General features: G+C 43.1%; 1 protein-coding gene and 1 long non-coding RNA gene across 6 annotated transcripts in view; one reads left to right on the plus strand and one right to left on the minus strand.

The window, feature by feature from the left end:
- On the minus strand, positions 1-10,220 carry LOC144367969 (uncharacterized). 2 transcript variants are annotated; one of them, XR_013427634.1, is made up of 3 exons: positions 9,857-10,220; positions 7,587-7,656; positions 1-48 (listed from the first exon to the last, which is right to left on the minus strand). It is a non-coding gene; the product is annotated as an uncharacterized LOC144367969 (long non-coding RNA). The 2 variants fall into 2 exon arrangements; XR_013427633.1 differs by lacking the exon at positions 1-48 and adding an exon at positions 5,660-5,896 and having other exon boundaries at positions 9,857-10,218.
- The window catches only part of Sesn2 (sestrin 2), a 25,782-nt gene continuing 19,087 nt past the window's right edge, over positions 9,320-16,014 (plus strand). The window contains exons 1-2 of one of the 4 annotated variants that reach the window (XM_078025714.1): positions 9,320-9,461; positions 14,811-15,466. In XM_078025714.1, the coding sequence (XP_077881840.1) occupies positions 15,377-15,466 (90 nt within the window). In that variant the 5' untranslated portion in view covers positions 9,320-9,461; positions 14,811-15,376. Of the gene's footprint in view, positions 9,462-14,810; positions 15,467-16,014 lie in introns of those variants that run through there. The other 3 variants (XM_021734701.3, XM_005317684.5, XM_078025713.1) reach the window with 3 other exon arrangements.

Consider the following 16,014-nt stretch of genomic DNA (forward strand, 5'->3'; position numbering starts at 1 on the left):
GGTAGTGCTTGCCTCACATGCACATGGCCCTGGGTTCAATCCTCAGCACTACAAAAAAAAAAAAAAAAAAAGAGTGTATAGGCTATAGGCTATATACAAATACTATACCTTTATATAAGGGACTTGAGCATTCAAGGATTTTGGGCCCTGGAACCAATCTCCCAATACTGAAAGATGACTGTATAATAATAACAACACTATACATGTTTATATATTTTTTAAAGCCTATAGCATTCAGTATTACCAGGCAGTCTCCCGTTTAAATACTAACCAGAACCCTGATTAACTTCTGAGATCAAGCACATTCAGGGTGATATGACCAGACTAATTCTTTTTTACTATTTATTTATTTATTTTATAGCTACAGATGAACAGAATGCCATTATTTGTTTATTTTTATGTGGTACTAAGGATCAAACCCAGTGTGTGTGCCTCACACATACTAGGCAAGTGCTCTGCCACTGAGTTACAGCCCCAGCCCCCAGACTAGTTCTTAATATCAATGCTGCTTTAAAATTGAAAAGATAAAAATATGGCCAAAATTGTTCTATGAAACATATTAACATTTTAAACAATATTGTATGGAATAAAACCTAGGAAAGGCTACACTGGTTATTTCATTAGTTAAAATCCTTTGTATTTACATATAACAAAACCCAGCACTGGTTGGCTTAAGAAGGAGAGAAAGAACAATTTATTGGAAGAATAGGGGCTATTATCTCACAGAATCTCAAAACTTGAACAAACCAGACTCAGGAAAGGCAGAGCTCAGAGTATTTCTGTGACCAATAGGACTAAATTCTTCTAAGAAGTTTCTAAACCATCTATGTCAAAATCATTGAGGTGCTTTTTTTTTTTAAAGAATTCTAAGGAATTTTACACAATTAAGTTATTTAACAATAGCACAGAAATTTATCTATATCTATATATATATATATATATATTTTTTAGAGAGAGAGAAGAGAGAGAGAGAGAGAGAGAGAGAGAGAACTTTTGATATTTATTTTTCAGTTTTTGGCGGACACAACATCTTTGTTGGTATGTGGCGCTGAGGATCGAACCCAGGCCGCACGCATGCCAGGCGAGCGCGCTACCGCTTGAGCCACATCCCCAGCCAAGAAATTTATATTTATGGAGCACTTTATAATTATTTGCTCATTAAATCTCAAGATATTTTTGGGAAATATGTACATTTTAAGGTAGGACAAAGGAAAGAAAAATAGGTTGAAAGAGATTTAAGGAAGGACAAGGAAATAAAATTTTAAAGTACCATATATTTTTTTCCAGACCTGTCACTCCCAATTTTCTGGGAAATCTGTAAACCCAACTTTTGTGCTATTAATTAGCTCACCAATAACTATATTAAACAGTTAAGCAGGATATGTTTTTTTTTTTCTATATTAGGAGCTGAACCCAGGGGTCCTACACATGCTAGGCAAGAATTCTACCAGTGAATTACATCCCCAGCCTGAGATACAATATTCTGAGAAACTTATAATTTAGGGGACTTTCCAGCATTGTCTATTGATCAGTTAATCCACTTCAGCCTAAGGATCCTGAGAATAACCAGACCACCATAAACCATCTTGAGATCAACAAACTAATGTCATCTTTATATATATATTCCCATAGTTCTCCCCAAGTTTCCTTTAGAAGAGCATGCCTATAATCCCAGCAATTTGGGAGGCTGAGGCAGGAGGATTGGGAGTTTCAGTCCAGGCCTAGCAATTTAGCAAGACACTGTCTCAAAAAAAGGGCTGGAGATGTAGTTCAGTGGTAAAGGGTCCAGAGTTTGGAGCTGGGGTAGTGGCTCAGTGGTAGAGCACTTGCCTAGCATGTGTGAGGCACTGGGTTCAATTCTCAGCACCACATACACATAAATAAAATAAAGGTCCATCAACAACTAAAAAAAAAAAAAGGTCCAGAGTTCACTTCCCAGTACTCAAAAACATTAAAAAAAGAAGAAGGAGGAGGAGGAGGAGGAGGAGGAGGAGGGGAGGAGGGGAGGAGGAGGAGGAGGAGGGGAGGAGGAGGAGGAGGGGAGGAGGAGGAGGGGAGGAGGAGGAGGGGAGGAGGAGGAGGAAGAAGAGGAAGAAGAAGAGGAAGAAGAAGAGAAGAAGAAGAAGGAGGAGGAGGAGGAGATGAAGGAGGGGAGGAGGAGGAGGGGAGGAGGAGGAGGAAGAAGAGGAAGAAGAAGAGGAAGAAGAAGAGAAGAAGAAGAAGGAGGAGGAGGAGGAGATGAAGGAGATGAAGAGAAGAAGAAGAAAAGGACCCCCTCAGTCTAGTTCCCGCCTCTCCTCAAGATCCTCTTCTAGAGATAAACTCTTTTCCCATGACAATTCCATTAGTTTAATCATATAAAATAAAAAGAGCTCAGGATGTAGCTCAGTGGTAGAGTTCCTCCTAAATCCAATCCCTAGTACAATAAAAAAATCTCCAAGATTGGGGCCTGGGTGTTGGTATTTTCAAAAAGCATCCTAGGTTTTCCCAATATGTGACCAGAGTTAAGAACTACTTACTGTTGGGCTGGGGATATGGCTCAAGCGGTAGCCCGCTTGCCTGGCATGTGCGGGGCGCTGGGTTGTATCCTCAGCACCACATAAAAATAAAAAATAAAGATGTTGTGACCACCAAAAAAAATTAATAAATAAATTTATTAAAAAAAAAAAAAAAGAGCTACTTACTATCCAGGGGCTGTGGCTGTGGCTCAGCGGTAGAGCTGCTTGCCTAGCATGTGCGAGGCCCTTGGTTCAATCCTCAGCACCACATAAAAATAAAGATATTAAAAAAAAAAAAAAAGAACTACTGTTCAGCTGCATATCATTGAGCAGTTTGCTCACCCTGTAAGACCCCAGAATAAAGGGGCCAGGAAAGACTAAAATTCAGTCCATACCCTGCTCGCGAAGCAGTATACTCTATTTTAGTTGTAGCATCTCTTCAGCTTGTCCAAATTTTGCCTAATTCTCAGATACAGGACCCTTGGGTCATTCTCCTGTTCTTGGACATGTATTGTTTCATATCCTACAGAGTTCATTTTCAGTTTTTTTATTTTTTTTATTTATTTATTTTATTTTTTTAAAGAGAGAGTGAGAGAGGAGAGAGAAAGAGAAATAATTTTTTTTTAATATTTATTTTTTAGTTCTCGGCGGACACAACATCTTTGTTGGTATGTGGTGCTGAGGATCGAACCCGGGCCGCACGCATGCCAGGCGAGCGCGCTACCGCTTGAGCCACATCCCCAGCCCCATTTTCAGTTTTTTAAAAATTACATTCAATAAATTTACTTTTAGCATCTACTATAGGCCAGGCACTGGGTATACGCTAGGAATACAATCACAAAATAATTATAGTTCCTTTCCTTATGGCATCCATAGCCTATTGGAAAAGACAAATGATCAAACAGAGAATTAAATAATAATGTGAGAAGTGCTCCAATGGAAACAAATATGGAATACAGGACACAGGGCAGATGCAGTATCCAGACCTGGGGCTCAAAGGAACCTGATGGTGGGAGAGATGTAACTGACCAAGGAAAAAAGAAGGGGATGGTGCTGGGCATAGTGACACACACCTGTAATCCCAGTGGCTCTGGAGGCTGAGGCAGGAGGATCATGAGTTCAAAGCCAGCCTCAGCAACAGCGAGGCACTAAGCAACTCAGTGAGACCCTGTCTCTGAATAAAATACAAAAAAGGGCTGGGGATATGGCTCAGTGGTCGAGCGCCCCTGAGTTTAATCCTCAGTACCAAAAAAAAAAAAAAAAAAAAAAGAAGAAGGGGATGGCACCAAGTGTGGTGGCACATGCCTGTAATCCTAGCAGTTTAGGAGGCTGAAGGAGGATCCAGAGTTCAAAGCCAGCCTTAGTAACTTTGCAAGTCCCTAACCAACTTAGCAAGACCCTGTCTCAAAATAGATAATAAAAAAGACTCTGGATGTAGCCCAGTGGTAAAGTACCCTGGGTTCTATCCAGTGCAAAAAAAAAAAAAATGGTGAGAGTTATATGTGAGGTTGTATAACTAGTAGCAAAATTTCTACTTCTGGACATTCTATTCCATTTAGTTTTATGCAAACTAGCTGACTTTGGCCTGGTCTTATCCAGAAAAAAGAACATTGAAGTTAATGAGTGTTAGAGCTGGGTGTAGTGGAGCCGGTTGATATTCCCAGCTACCTGGGGGGGGGGCGTTGAATCAGGAGGATTCCTTGAGCCCTAGAGTTTAGACGTGTTTCTTCAGGAAAAAAAAAAAAAGGAAAGAAAGAAAAAAGTTAATGAGTGTTTATTTTAACTACCAAATAAGGTAGTTAAAAGAGCCTTGAGAGTAAGAACAGAAATGCTGATTCTACTCCCCATTCTGCCACGGTTTTACACTTTGACCTTGAGCAAGGGTGTGTCAGAGAGGGTGAGCAAGAGCCCAAGAAAGTAGGGGGCTGGCACTGGAGTTGTACCTCAGTGGTAGAGCTCTGGCCTAACAGGTTCCAGGCCTTGAGGTGGACTCCAGGAACTACCAAAAAAAGAAAAAAGAAAAAAAAAAAAAAAAAAAAGGAAAGAAATTAAAGAAAAAAGTGTAGCAGAGACAGGCATAGTGCCATACAAGAAAGGATTAAAAGTTCAAAGCCAGCTTCAGCAACTTAATGAGACCCTGTCTCAAAATAAAAAATAAAAAGGGCTGGAGATGTGCCTCAGTGGTTAGTAAGAGTGCCTCTGGGTTCAATTCCCAGTATTAAAAAAAAAAAAAGTACAAGAAAGTGAAGGTGAGGGACTGGGATGTCGTTCAGTTGGTAGAGTGCTTATCTTGCATGCACAAGGCCCTGGGGTCGATCCCCAGCACCACAAAAAAAAAAAAAAAAAAAAAAAAAAAAAAATCAAGCCACTAGAGGGGTTTAATATAGTCTTGTGCTTCATTTTCACTTTTTTATTCCGTAGTACTGGGGATTGAACCCAGAGCCTTGTGCATATGAGGCAAGCACTCTACCTACTGAGGTACATGCCCAGCCCCCTGTATAGTTGTTCCTACAGAGGCCAGCTAGGTAATGTAAATGAGTCTAGTATTCCAGTCTCAGTGGGAACTGAGAACTGGAGAAGACAAGCCCACTTACTCATTTTGGCTGATGGTTGGTGGTACTCAAACTCTGATGTCAGATCTTCCTGTGTTCTAAGAGACTTCATGAATTAGGAATTTTAATGTGAAGTATCCCAATTTTTAAATCTTAACAACTTATTCAATTTTTTTAAACATAGAGGACTAAAAAATATATGTTAGCAGGCCAAATTATGATCCATTACATGTCCAACTTCAACCTGGACAATACAAGCAAAAAGGTTTGTGTGTGGTAGTGACTTGGTCAGAGTATTTTCAGATGCCTTCCGTACCTGAGCTATTTATATTTGTTTCTGTGTCCTTGCCTGTTTGATCTTGGCTGTCAGATATCAAGCATGATTCAGCTCTGTACTCTCCTCCCCCACATCCACCAAGCACCCATATGAGGCATTAATAAAGTCCCCAGAAGTAAACTTTTTTAAGTTTTATAAGCAGAATTGGGGTATAGCTTAGTGATAGGGTGCTTAGCATATTAAATCCCAAGTACTGAAAGAAATAAAAATAAAATTTTATAATTTCCATCAGGAGTTTTGGTTATATTTGTGCATAGCATTCAACTTATGAATTTACTTATAGGAATTTAATTAATCAAGGATATATTATAATATTTTTATATAAGAATTTTATCTTTATGTAAAATAATGACAAAATTGGGAGAAAAAAATCTAAAAATCTAACAATAAAGATTAATGAACAGGGCTGGGGATGTGGCTCAAGCGGTAGCGCGCTCGCCTGGCATGCGTGCGGCCCGGGTTCGATCCTCAGCACCACATACAAACAAAGATGTTGTGTCCGCCGAGAACTAAGAAAAAATAAATAAATGTTAAAATTCTCTCTCTCTCTCTCTCTCTCTCTCTCTCTCTCTGTCCCCCTCTCTCTCTCTCTCACTCTTTCTTTAAAAAAAAAAAAAGATTAATGAACATATTATAATGCACATGAGCATTATACAACCATTAAAAATTAAGAGTCAGGGGGCTAGGGTTGTGGTTCAGAGGTACCAGGTTTGATCCTCAGCACCACATAAAAATAAAATAAAGATATTGTGTTCACCTATAACTAAAAAACAAGTATTTTTTAAAAAATTAAGAGTCAGTAGATTGGGAGGATCCTGAGTTCAAAGCCAGCCTCAGCACCAGTGAGGCACTAAACAACTCAGTAGTGAGAGCCTATCTCTAAATAAAATACAAAATAGGGCTGGGGATGTGACTCAGTGGTTGAGTGACCCTTGGTACTAAAAAAAAAAAAAAAAAAAAATTAAGAGTCAGATGCAACTTATCAAGACCCTATTTTAGGGGCTGGGGATGTGGCTCAAGCGGTAGCACGCTCGCCTGGCATGCGTGCGGCCCGGGTTCGATCCTCAACACCACATACAAACAAAGATGTTGTGTCTGCCAAAAACTAAAAAATAAATATTAAAATTCTCTCTCTCTCTCTCTCTCTCTCCCCCCCCCCTCTTAAAAAAAAAAAAAAAGACCCTATTTTAGGATTGGGGATATAGCTCAATTGGTAGAGTGCTTGCCTCATGTGCACAAGGCCTTGAGTTCAATCCCCAGCACCACCCAAAACCCTCAGGATTCCCATTCCTGTGGGTCTTCCTTTCCTTTCAAGACCCTATATCAAAATAAAATTAAAAGGTCTGGACATGTAGCTCAGTAGTAATCTCAGTAGTATATAACTGCTGAGTAAAATCCCCAGAACAAGAACAGGAGGGAGGGGGAAGCAAAAACCATTACATTGATTCTGTCTTGGTAGTAAAATTAAGATATGATAGGGGCTAGGACTATGGCTCAATGGTAGAGCCCTCACCTAATACATGTGAAGCACTGGGTTGGGGCCTCAACACCAAATAAAAATAAATAAAATGAAGGTATTGTTGGGCTGGGGATGTGGCTCAAGGCGCTCGCCTGGCATGCGTGTGGCCCGAGTTCGATCCTCAGCACCACATACCAACAAAGATGTTGTGTCCGCTGAGAACTAAAAAATAAACATTAAAAAAATTCTCTCTGTCTCTCCTCTCTCACTCTCTTTAAAAAAAAATAAATAAAATAAAGGTATTGTGCCTACCTACAATTTTAAAAACAGACTTGAAGGTCCCCCACACAGTTTTTAAATTAAAAACATAATAATCAGGGGCAGGACTGTGGCATGTATGTATGAGGCATTGGTTTCAATTCTCAGCACCAGTGAGAACCATTAAAAAAATTAAGAGTCAGGGGGCTGGGGAGGAGCAAATAATTGAGGCCCTGCTTCAATAAATAAAATAAAGATCTATCATCAATTAAGAAAAAAATTTTATGAATAAGTGCAAATTATGGCATTTGTTGGTTTTTCCATCTCACATTTTGCTTCTATGTTAATGAAAACATGAAAATGTCTATAATCTCAAGTCAATAAACAGCACAAGAATGAGCAGAAAAAAAAAAAAAGAAAAAAATTTTAGAAATCATAATAATCAGGGGCTGGGGATGTGGCTCAAGTGGTAGCGCGCTCACCTGGCATGCGTGCAGCCTGGGTTGATCCTCAGCACCACATACAAACAAAGATGTTGTGTCCGCCGAAAAACTAAAAAATAAATATTAAAAAAAAGAAAAAAAAGAAATTATAATAATCAGCCAGTGCGGTGGCACTTACCTGTAATCCCAGCTGCTCCTGAAGCTGAAGGAGGAGGATCCCGAGTTCAAAACCACCCTCTGCAAAAGCAAAATGCTAAACAACTCAGTGTGACCCTATTTTCAAATAAAATACAAAAAATAGGGCTGGGGATGTGGCTCAGTGGTCGAGTGCCTCTGAGTTCAATCCCTGATACCCCCCAGAAAAGTAATAATCTTATCATTTAAATTAAAGAAGTATATAGTCTTGAAACTTCTCCATTTCCCTCTCCTCCAAATTTAATCCACAACATCTGCAAACTTCACATTTTTCCAGATTTGTTTCCTCTGTGTAAACCACATGTACATCAATGGAATCATCCTATATGAATCATTGTGAAACTTTTTCCTTTTAACCTAACACTAAATCCTGGCACTTGAGCTGGGGGTATAGCTCAGTTGGTAGAGTGCTTGTTTAGCATGCATAAGGCCCTGGGTTCAATCCCCAGTACCACACACACACACACACACACAAAAAAAAAAAGTCCTGCACACTTTCTATTTCAGTCCATATACAGCTACCTTCTATTTCTTTGTGTAATAAATCAATTTATCACTCTAACCATACCCCTTTGATGAGCATTCTGGTCACTGCCAGTTCTTCACATTTACAATAATAGAGCAATGAACAGCAATAAATACTAGCTAAGAGCAGAAAGCCTGAAAGAAAAAAATTTAAAACAGAAAAAAAAAGAGGGGTTAGGGTTGTGGCTCAACGATGGAGTGCCCTGGGTTTGATCCTCAGCACCACAAAAAAAAACAAATAAGTAAAATAAATGTATTGTGTCCAACTACAACTAAAATGTAAAATATTAAAAAAGGGAAATATTTTGGGTTTTTAATCTTTATATATTTCTGTATTTTCCAAGATTTCTGCAATAGTTATGTCATTTACAACTTGGAAGGGAAATATAAAGCTAAAACCAAATATCTACTTAAAAGAAGAAGAACAAAGTAAGAATTAAAAAGTCTTGGGAGCTGGGGTTGTGGCTCAGTGGTAGAGTGCTTCCCTAGCATGTATGAGGCACTGGGTTCAATCCTCAGCACCACATAAATATGAAATAAAGATATTATGTCTAACCAAAACTTAAAAATAAATATTTTTTTAAAAAAGTAAGTCTTGGGGTCTGGGATTGTGCTCAGTGGTAGAGCACTTGCCTAATAAGTGTTGAGGCACTGGGTTCAATTCTCAGCACCACATAAAAATAAATAAATAAAAGGTTTGTGTACATATACAACTAAAAAATTTGTTTTAAAGTAGTCTTGAAATGAGACAGACATTATTACCCTATGTATTATTACGTGTACAGCCAGAGAAATGAGAAATTGTGCTCCATTTGTGCATAATGAGTTGAAATGAATTCTGCTGTCATTTATAACTGATTAGAACAACAAACAAACAAAAGCAGTCCTGAATTGAAGGGCAGTCTTGGATGCTTCCTGCAGAGGCGGGGCTGGGAAGACAGAGGGAGAGGCGAGTCGCCAAGGTCTGCACCAATCAGAGTCCGGTTGATGGGCAGACCCTGGAGAAGCGGAGACACGCCCCGTCCCTCAAACAGCCACAGAGATCGCTTGGGTAAGTAAGCCGCCTGGAAACCCTGCAGGAGCCTATCCTGCGCATCGCTGAAGATTGCTATTGGCTGCCAGAAAAACCCATCCCACCTTCATCCTCATTGGCCCCGGCGGTTTACGTAAGAGGAGCCTGTTGCTGAGCAAAAAGTAAGTGCAGTTGCTTTCGTTGAGAAGACATTAGGACTGAAAACCTGCTGGGCGTCCTTGAGTCAAAACAAAACAAAACAAAAAAGCCACAAGTTTATTCAGCTCCCGCTAAATGCCAGGATCCAAACTTTAAAATATTAATAGTTATCTTGACTACCCACTTGACTACCCACAGTCTCTGAGCTAGATCCTTAAAGAGTCACAACACTGTAAATAATAATTACGACTTATGGAGCTTAGTCAAACCTTAGCTCTCATCCGTACAATACCCCCGTGGAGACAAACTTTATCGCCCAGTTTGACACAACAGGAAACAGGTTCAGAGAGGTGGAGTGACTTGTCCAGGTTCACCCATCTAGAACAGGTTAGAACTGGGAAAATTTAGACTCCAATACCTTGATTTCAAATCCAGCCTTCGGTGGGGGCGGGATACGGAAGTTTTTGAGGGGTAGGAGAAGTGGAACATTCTGTAGCCAGAGCCAGGAACAGGCCTCCTGGTTGCTCTCTGAGAATTGAGATGTTTAGAGCTTTTGGGAGTGGCGGCTGGGGGGAGGGGCGGGACAACAGAGCTAGGGACAAGTTGTTCTTTCCGGAAACGTGAGGTTCTTAGGGCACCCTATTAAGGCATAGGTGCCCTTGGACCTCAAGATTCTAGTTTCGTCTCTGTGGGCAACTTTTCTTTCGTTCTTCCTTTTTGTGGTGCTGGGGATTGAACTCAGGGCCTCATAGATGCAACGCAAGTAGTCTACCACTGAGCTACATTCCCAGCCCTGCGTGCAGGTTTCTCGGGGAGCTGGGGCAAATTCTTCCTTCTCTCTGGACCTGAGGCTTATTGCTTATAGGATGAGGGAGTAAGCCAAACAATGGGAAGTCTGCTTAGGTTGCAGTCTTTTAGGAGAGTGGTCCTTAACACTGCATGGTGGTAGTATTTCCAAGGGCTTAGAAGGCTGAGGCAGGAGGATGGCAAGTTCGAGGCCAGCCCCGGCAATTTAACGAGACCAAAGCGGGAGGGAAGGTTCTGGGGATGTAGCTCATTGTTAGAGCACCCTGGGTTCAATATTCCGCAGTAACATGCCAAAACAATAGAGAGGTCCTTGCTGGCAGCAGGAGACTCTTCAATAACTACAGAGCTTTTCTTAGCTATTGCCTGGCTTCTTTTCAAGAACTGAAGACCTTGACAAGGGACCTAACAAACGAATAAACTGAAACCGGTTTGGGGCTGCAGCCACCCCCCCCCACCCCCCCACCCTACGATTTTCTATTCTGGCTAAGCTGTAGCAGGGTCCGGCCTGCAGGGGGCGCTAAGGGCTCACTCCGCCGACAAAACTAAATTTAAGCTTTTCAGCAAATTGCCTGAAAGCATCCAGTGGGTTAGTTTTCGCATTTTCTTTCTTAAGAGGATTGAGCTTTTCCAAACTTGAAGATTTCTGTCTTTGATATGCAATCGAAGAAAGTGAGTTATATCCATGGCCCAACACCCGCTCTCTCCACAGTGGATGTTAAAGATTGGTGCTCATTTCAGTTCCTTTGTTTTACAGATGAATAAACAGACTCTAAGATGAGGTGGTGGGGATCGCTTTGGGCGAAAAGACTGAAAACTAACACTTGAGTTGCTTGACTCCTGAGAAGTGCTTTTAGGAGACAGTTGGCTCTGTTCCCTAGAGTCTGTAACCACGACTTGCCTCCTGATGTGCAACTCTTAGGGACAGTTTCAGTGTTGGTTGCAGCTTAACAGCTCAGGACCTGTCATCTCCACAGGCAGGACCTCACTCAGCACCTCACACGGTGCCTGCTTAATGAGTAATTGAATGAATGTTTGAATAAGCTTTGGCAGGTGTGTCCCCTTTGGGCTTTATCAAACCCATTGGAGTAAAGTTTTTTTCTCTGAAAGCTCTCCCCAGGCAGAAATTGTGTTCTGAGATTTGGAATCTGGGGAAGGAAAACAATACGAAGAGCTCAGAAAATGACTTCTGGGGTGATAAATCATGACCCCTGGAATGGTCACAGTACAAGGTCATTATAATGCCAGAACTGGAGAGAGAAAATTAATTCAGCAAAACTAAATACAGAACAGATGAGAATCCCATTAGGTTCATAATCTGAAACAGGATCTGAAGCTGAAGAAATCTCAAAAACATTTCAAATCTAATCTAGATGTGGCTTCAGGACTAAAATGTGATTGAGGAATAAAAATAGCTTTGGCCAATCAGTGGCCTTAACATAGCTGATGCAAGACTCGAGAGAGTATGGCAACAAGAGGAGGAAATCTTGAGTGAACCAAAAATATAAGGTGTGGGGGAGGGGAGGAATATGCCCCTGCCATTATCACCAGCCCCCCACCAAGCCCCAGCAAACTGATAAATTCAAGGCTGGATTTCCAGAGCCCAGCACAGCACCTGGTACACACTAGATGGTCAATAAATATTTACTGAATAGAGGAGGGAGGGAAAGAGCAGGTTTGTTCTGAGTAGAGCCGGTTCAGTGATTCATCTTTTCGCTGGTTCTTTTGCTTAGATTTCAGCTGCCCTGGCCATCTTCAGATGATAACGTAGCTTCTCATGAAGACTCTCTGGAAAAGGGATGTGCTGGCCCATCAATTATAGGCCACTTGACAGTTATGTTTCTCACTCTCAATTAATATATCTGCTTTAAGCATCAGTTACATGTGCCAGCATGCTTCTTACATATTCACAGTCTTCTGTCATCACCAGTGTGGTGGAGTTTCTGCTATAGAGTCATCCTGAGTTTGAATACCTACTCAACATTAATTATCTGATCTTAACCAACATACCTCTTGAGCTCAGTTTCCTCATCTGTCAAATGAGGACATAATGCCTTGTTACATAGAACAATGGATATATGCTGGACTTTTACTGAAGCTCAGTAAATATTAATGCTTATGCCTCTTCCTCCTTCCTTCCTTGGAGACTGGGTTACAAAACATCACCGAATTTAGAATATCAATCCTGTTGTTTTTCCTTTTCACAAAAATCACTGACTTTGAAAGTAAAACTTTGGGAACAATTCAGTCTTTTCCCTGCAGATTCTATAAGAGTAAATCACATATATAAGAAATATTTACTGGGGGTGCTACAGATATAGCCCAGTGGGAGAATGCTTGCTTGCTTTTGAGTCCCTGGTCTTATCCTCAGCACCACTGCCTGGCACATGCCTGTAATCCCAGCAATTCAGGAGGCTAAGCAGAAGGATTGCAAGTTGGAGGCCAGTCTGGGCAATTTAGTGAGAACTTGTCCCCAAATAGAAAACACAAAGGGCTGGGGATGTAGCTCAGTGGTATAGCAGCCCTGGGTTCAACCTTCAGTTCCACCTAGAAAAAGAAAAAGAGAACTCACTTTATGCTATTGAGGTGATGTAGTGGTGAGGTGGTGAAATACTACCACCATGCAGTGTTAAGGACCACTCTCTTAAAAGACAGAGACAATTCAACACAGTTCCTATCTTAAAGGAATTCTAATACTGCCTGGTACGGTCAAAAGTCAATACTGTGTGAACTTAACAAAACAAGCAATTTTACCTTGCTGAGCTGAAGTTCCCTCGCTTTGTATAAATGGTCAATGATATTCCATTGTTAGTTGGAGGAAAGAGGCAAGACATATAGACATGATAATGAGTCAAGTTTGGAGACCAACAGTATAAAAAGTTAGAAAAAATGGGATGAGAATCTAGCTCAGTGGTGAAGTACTTGCCTAGCATACAGGATGCCCTGGGTTTGATCCCCAGCACTACCACCAAAAGAAAAGAAAACAAAAAGAGAGGTAGAAAAAGGTGTTGAGGAGTGGGTGGACTACTTTCAGCTGAGCTGAAGAAGCAAGGAAATGGCATTTGAACAAAGGCTTCATTCAGGCCACAAACAGGAATGAAGGCATTGAATGCCAGATACACTTTCAATGGGCAGAGATTTGCATAGAGAAGTACTTAAAAGAAAGGTTTGAAGGCCAAACAAGGAGTATGGGTGTGGCAGATGAGAAAGCCGAAAAAGTAAGGTAAGGAATATCTTGGCAGGCCTTGATATCAATCTTGGGGGGGGGGGTGTCTTTATTCTGTAGCTGATGAGAAACCAGGGAAGCTTTTTGATCTGGACATTTAACATTACAGAGTGATTGTGTGTGTGTGTGTGTGTGTGTGTGTGTGTGTTTTGCTGGAAATGGAACCCAGGGCCTTTTGCTTCTACCACTGGGCTACCTCCTCAGCTCACACAGTACTTAATTCATAGGAAGATTCAGTGACTACAGGCATACTATTGTCAGGACATTGTGCTAGGTAGCATAGAACAGGAGAAAAAATATGTAAAATGGTGGACCCTGCCCTCCAAGAGCTTATAATTAAAAGGTCAGATAAGACATATACAGAAAATTACAATGCAAAGTAGAGTGTGAAAAGTGATGAGAGACCCAACCCAAGTGCAGAGGGAGTTTAGGAGAAGGTGAGATTATTTTCTTTCTCCCAAGAAGCTGGAATCAAGAGAACACATCAGAGGCTCATCTTGGAATCATAAGCCTAAGGGGACCTGGGAGGCCTAGTTCACTCTGGCCCCTGCCAGGATTCCCAGTCTGAATAAACAAGAGCTTTCAAAATTGAAATAAAGAGAAGGGTTCAAAAGACAACAGTGGAAGAAACTGTGAAAAGTGAATAGGACATTTGGCCTTGAGATGCTAAGGTGCTGGTAGAGGCAACTTCCTTGCAAAAGGAGAGTTGAAAGCCAGGAAATGGATGAGATCAGAGAAGTGTGGAGAGAAGAGTGATAAAAACTGAAACTAGGGGAGCACCCACGTTTTAGGGAGTGGGAAGATAAAGAGGAGTCAGAGAAGGAGTGGCCAGAGGGAGAAGTGAGAATAAACCCAGCAGAACACCTTGTTACAAAGTTTCGAGAAAGAGGGTGGCAAATGTGGAATACAGGACTGGAGGCACCAAAGGAGAAGAGGGGGGAAATGGCAGCAATAGGGATCAAGATTAGACGTGAGGTTGCCAGTGGCATTTTAGTGCATGAAGGCTTTTCCAGAGACTCCACGAATAAGGTGGATTCCCTGTGTCTGGTACACTTAGAGGTGGAGTCCTCCCCGGGGTCTGGGGGTAGAGGGTGGCGACCTTTGGTCCCCAAATATCTGGTATTCGACGCTGTAATTAGCACCGCTGGAGCCAAACCTCTCCCAACCCTAGCCCGTCGCTCCAGGAACTGAAAAGCTAAAGAACTCATTTGAGAGGGATTTCACACCTGGCTGTCTGGTCCAGCCCGGTAAAGTCCCGTTTCATCATGCAACCCTAATGACTCTGTTGGCTGTCAGTCTTGTCTGGTATTGCCAGTGAACTGACTAACCCCTCTTGCAAAAGTTTGCAGCATTCGTCGGAGTCCGACTACAGCTCCCAGAGTTCCCGGGCGCTGCCGGATGCCGATTGGAGGAACAGTTAGCTCCAGAGGGAGGTGTTGCCCCCGCCTTCCCGAGAAACAGGCATCTGATTGGCTGTGCCGCGGGGCTTTTGTGTCCCCGCCCTCCCCCGGGGACCGCAGCGAGCTGAGAGGCGCTGCTGGTGTCAGAGCCAGACGAGCGCTTGCAGTTCCGCGGAGGGGATGCTGAGGAGCGCTGGGTCCGCGAGCAGCGCTGGCTATTGCGGACTTCCGAGGCACCTCAGGCCGTGAGAACCCCTGCGTCTCGACCAAATCCAGGGCCCCAAGGCCATTCACTGTTCCAGAAGCCAGTCTGGGAGAAGAGTCCAGCACAGCAGTAGCCGTCTCCGGATCCTGAGCGTTCTGGAACCCCGAGAGACACCCTGGGGTTCTCGAACCTCCCCCAGCAACTCCCAGCTCCAGCTTCCTGCGTGCGTCCGTCCGTCCGTCCGAGACACCCCACCCGTGCTCTAATCTCGGCGAGCCGCGACTGAGTGCTGGTGCACACACCATGATCGTTGCGGACACCGAGTGCCGCGCGGAGCTCCAGGGCTATCTGCCGTTCTCCCGGGGCGGCGTAGGCGCCCCTGGGACCGGAGAGGTAAGCTGCCGTGGATCGACGACACTCTTCCCTGAGCCGCGTCCATGCCTCAGGCTAGCTCGAGCTAAGTCAGTGCGCCCCCCGGGCTCAAAAGGGGGAGTGGAGCGTGTAAACCTGGACTAGGGTTGCATCAACCGGCAGCCTTGGGCCTCCCCTTCCCTCCCCTTGTCCCTCCCTTCCTCCCTTCTCCACTCCCCCCTACCCCCCGGGGCTGCGGAGCCCTCCCTGGCTTCATCGGACTCCTTGGCCAATGAGAGGGAAGCCTTCTCGAGGCTCTCCCGGGTTTGGGCTCTTGTCGAGAGAGTCTTCAAGTCCAGGCAAATCCCTGCCGCTGCAGCCCCGCCACTCCTCCTCCCCGCCCCCTTCCGCAGATTCCCTGTCTCTTGGCGGTGGCAGGCCAGCAGAGGACTTTCTGGGATGTCCTGGCTCCGAGCCTTGGGGAATGGGACACCTGGGTCTGACCGGCTAAGGTCGACTTCCTTCCCCTGCCCTCATCACACCTCGGATTTGAAACCGGGTGCGGGTGTTCTGGGGGGTTGGCTGGCGGC

The sequence above is a fragment of the Ictidomys tridecemlineatus genome, chromosome 11 (assembly GCF_052094955.1).
Source record: "Ictidomys tridecemlineatus isolate mIctTri1 chromosome 11, mIctTri1.hap1, whole genome shotgun sequence".
NCBI lineage: Eukaryota > Metazoa > Chordata > Mammalia > Rodentia > Sciuridae > Ictidomys > Ictidomys tridecemlineatus.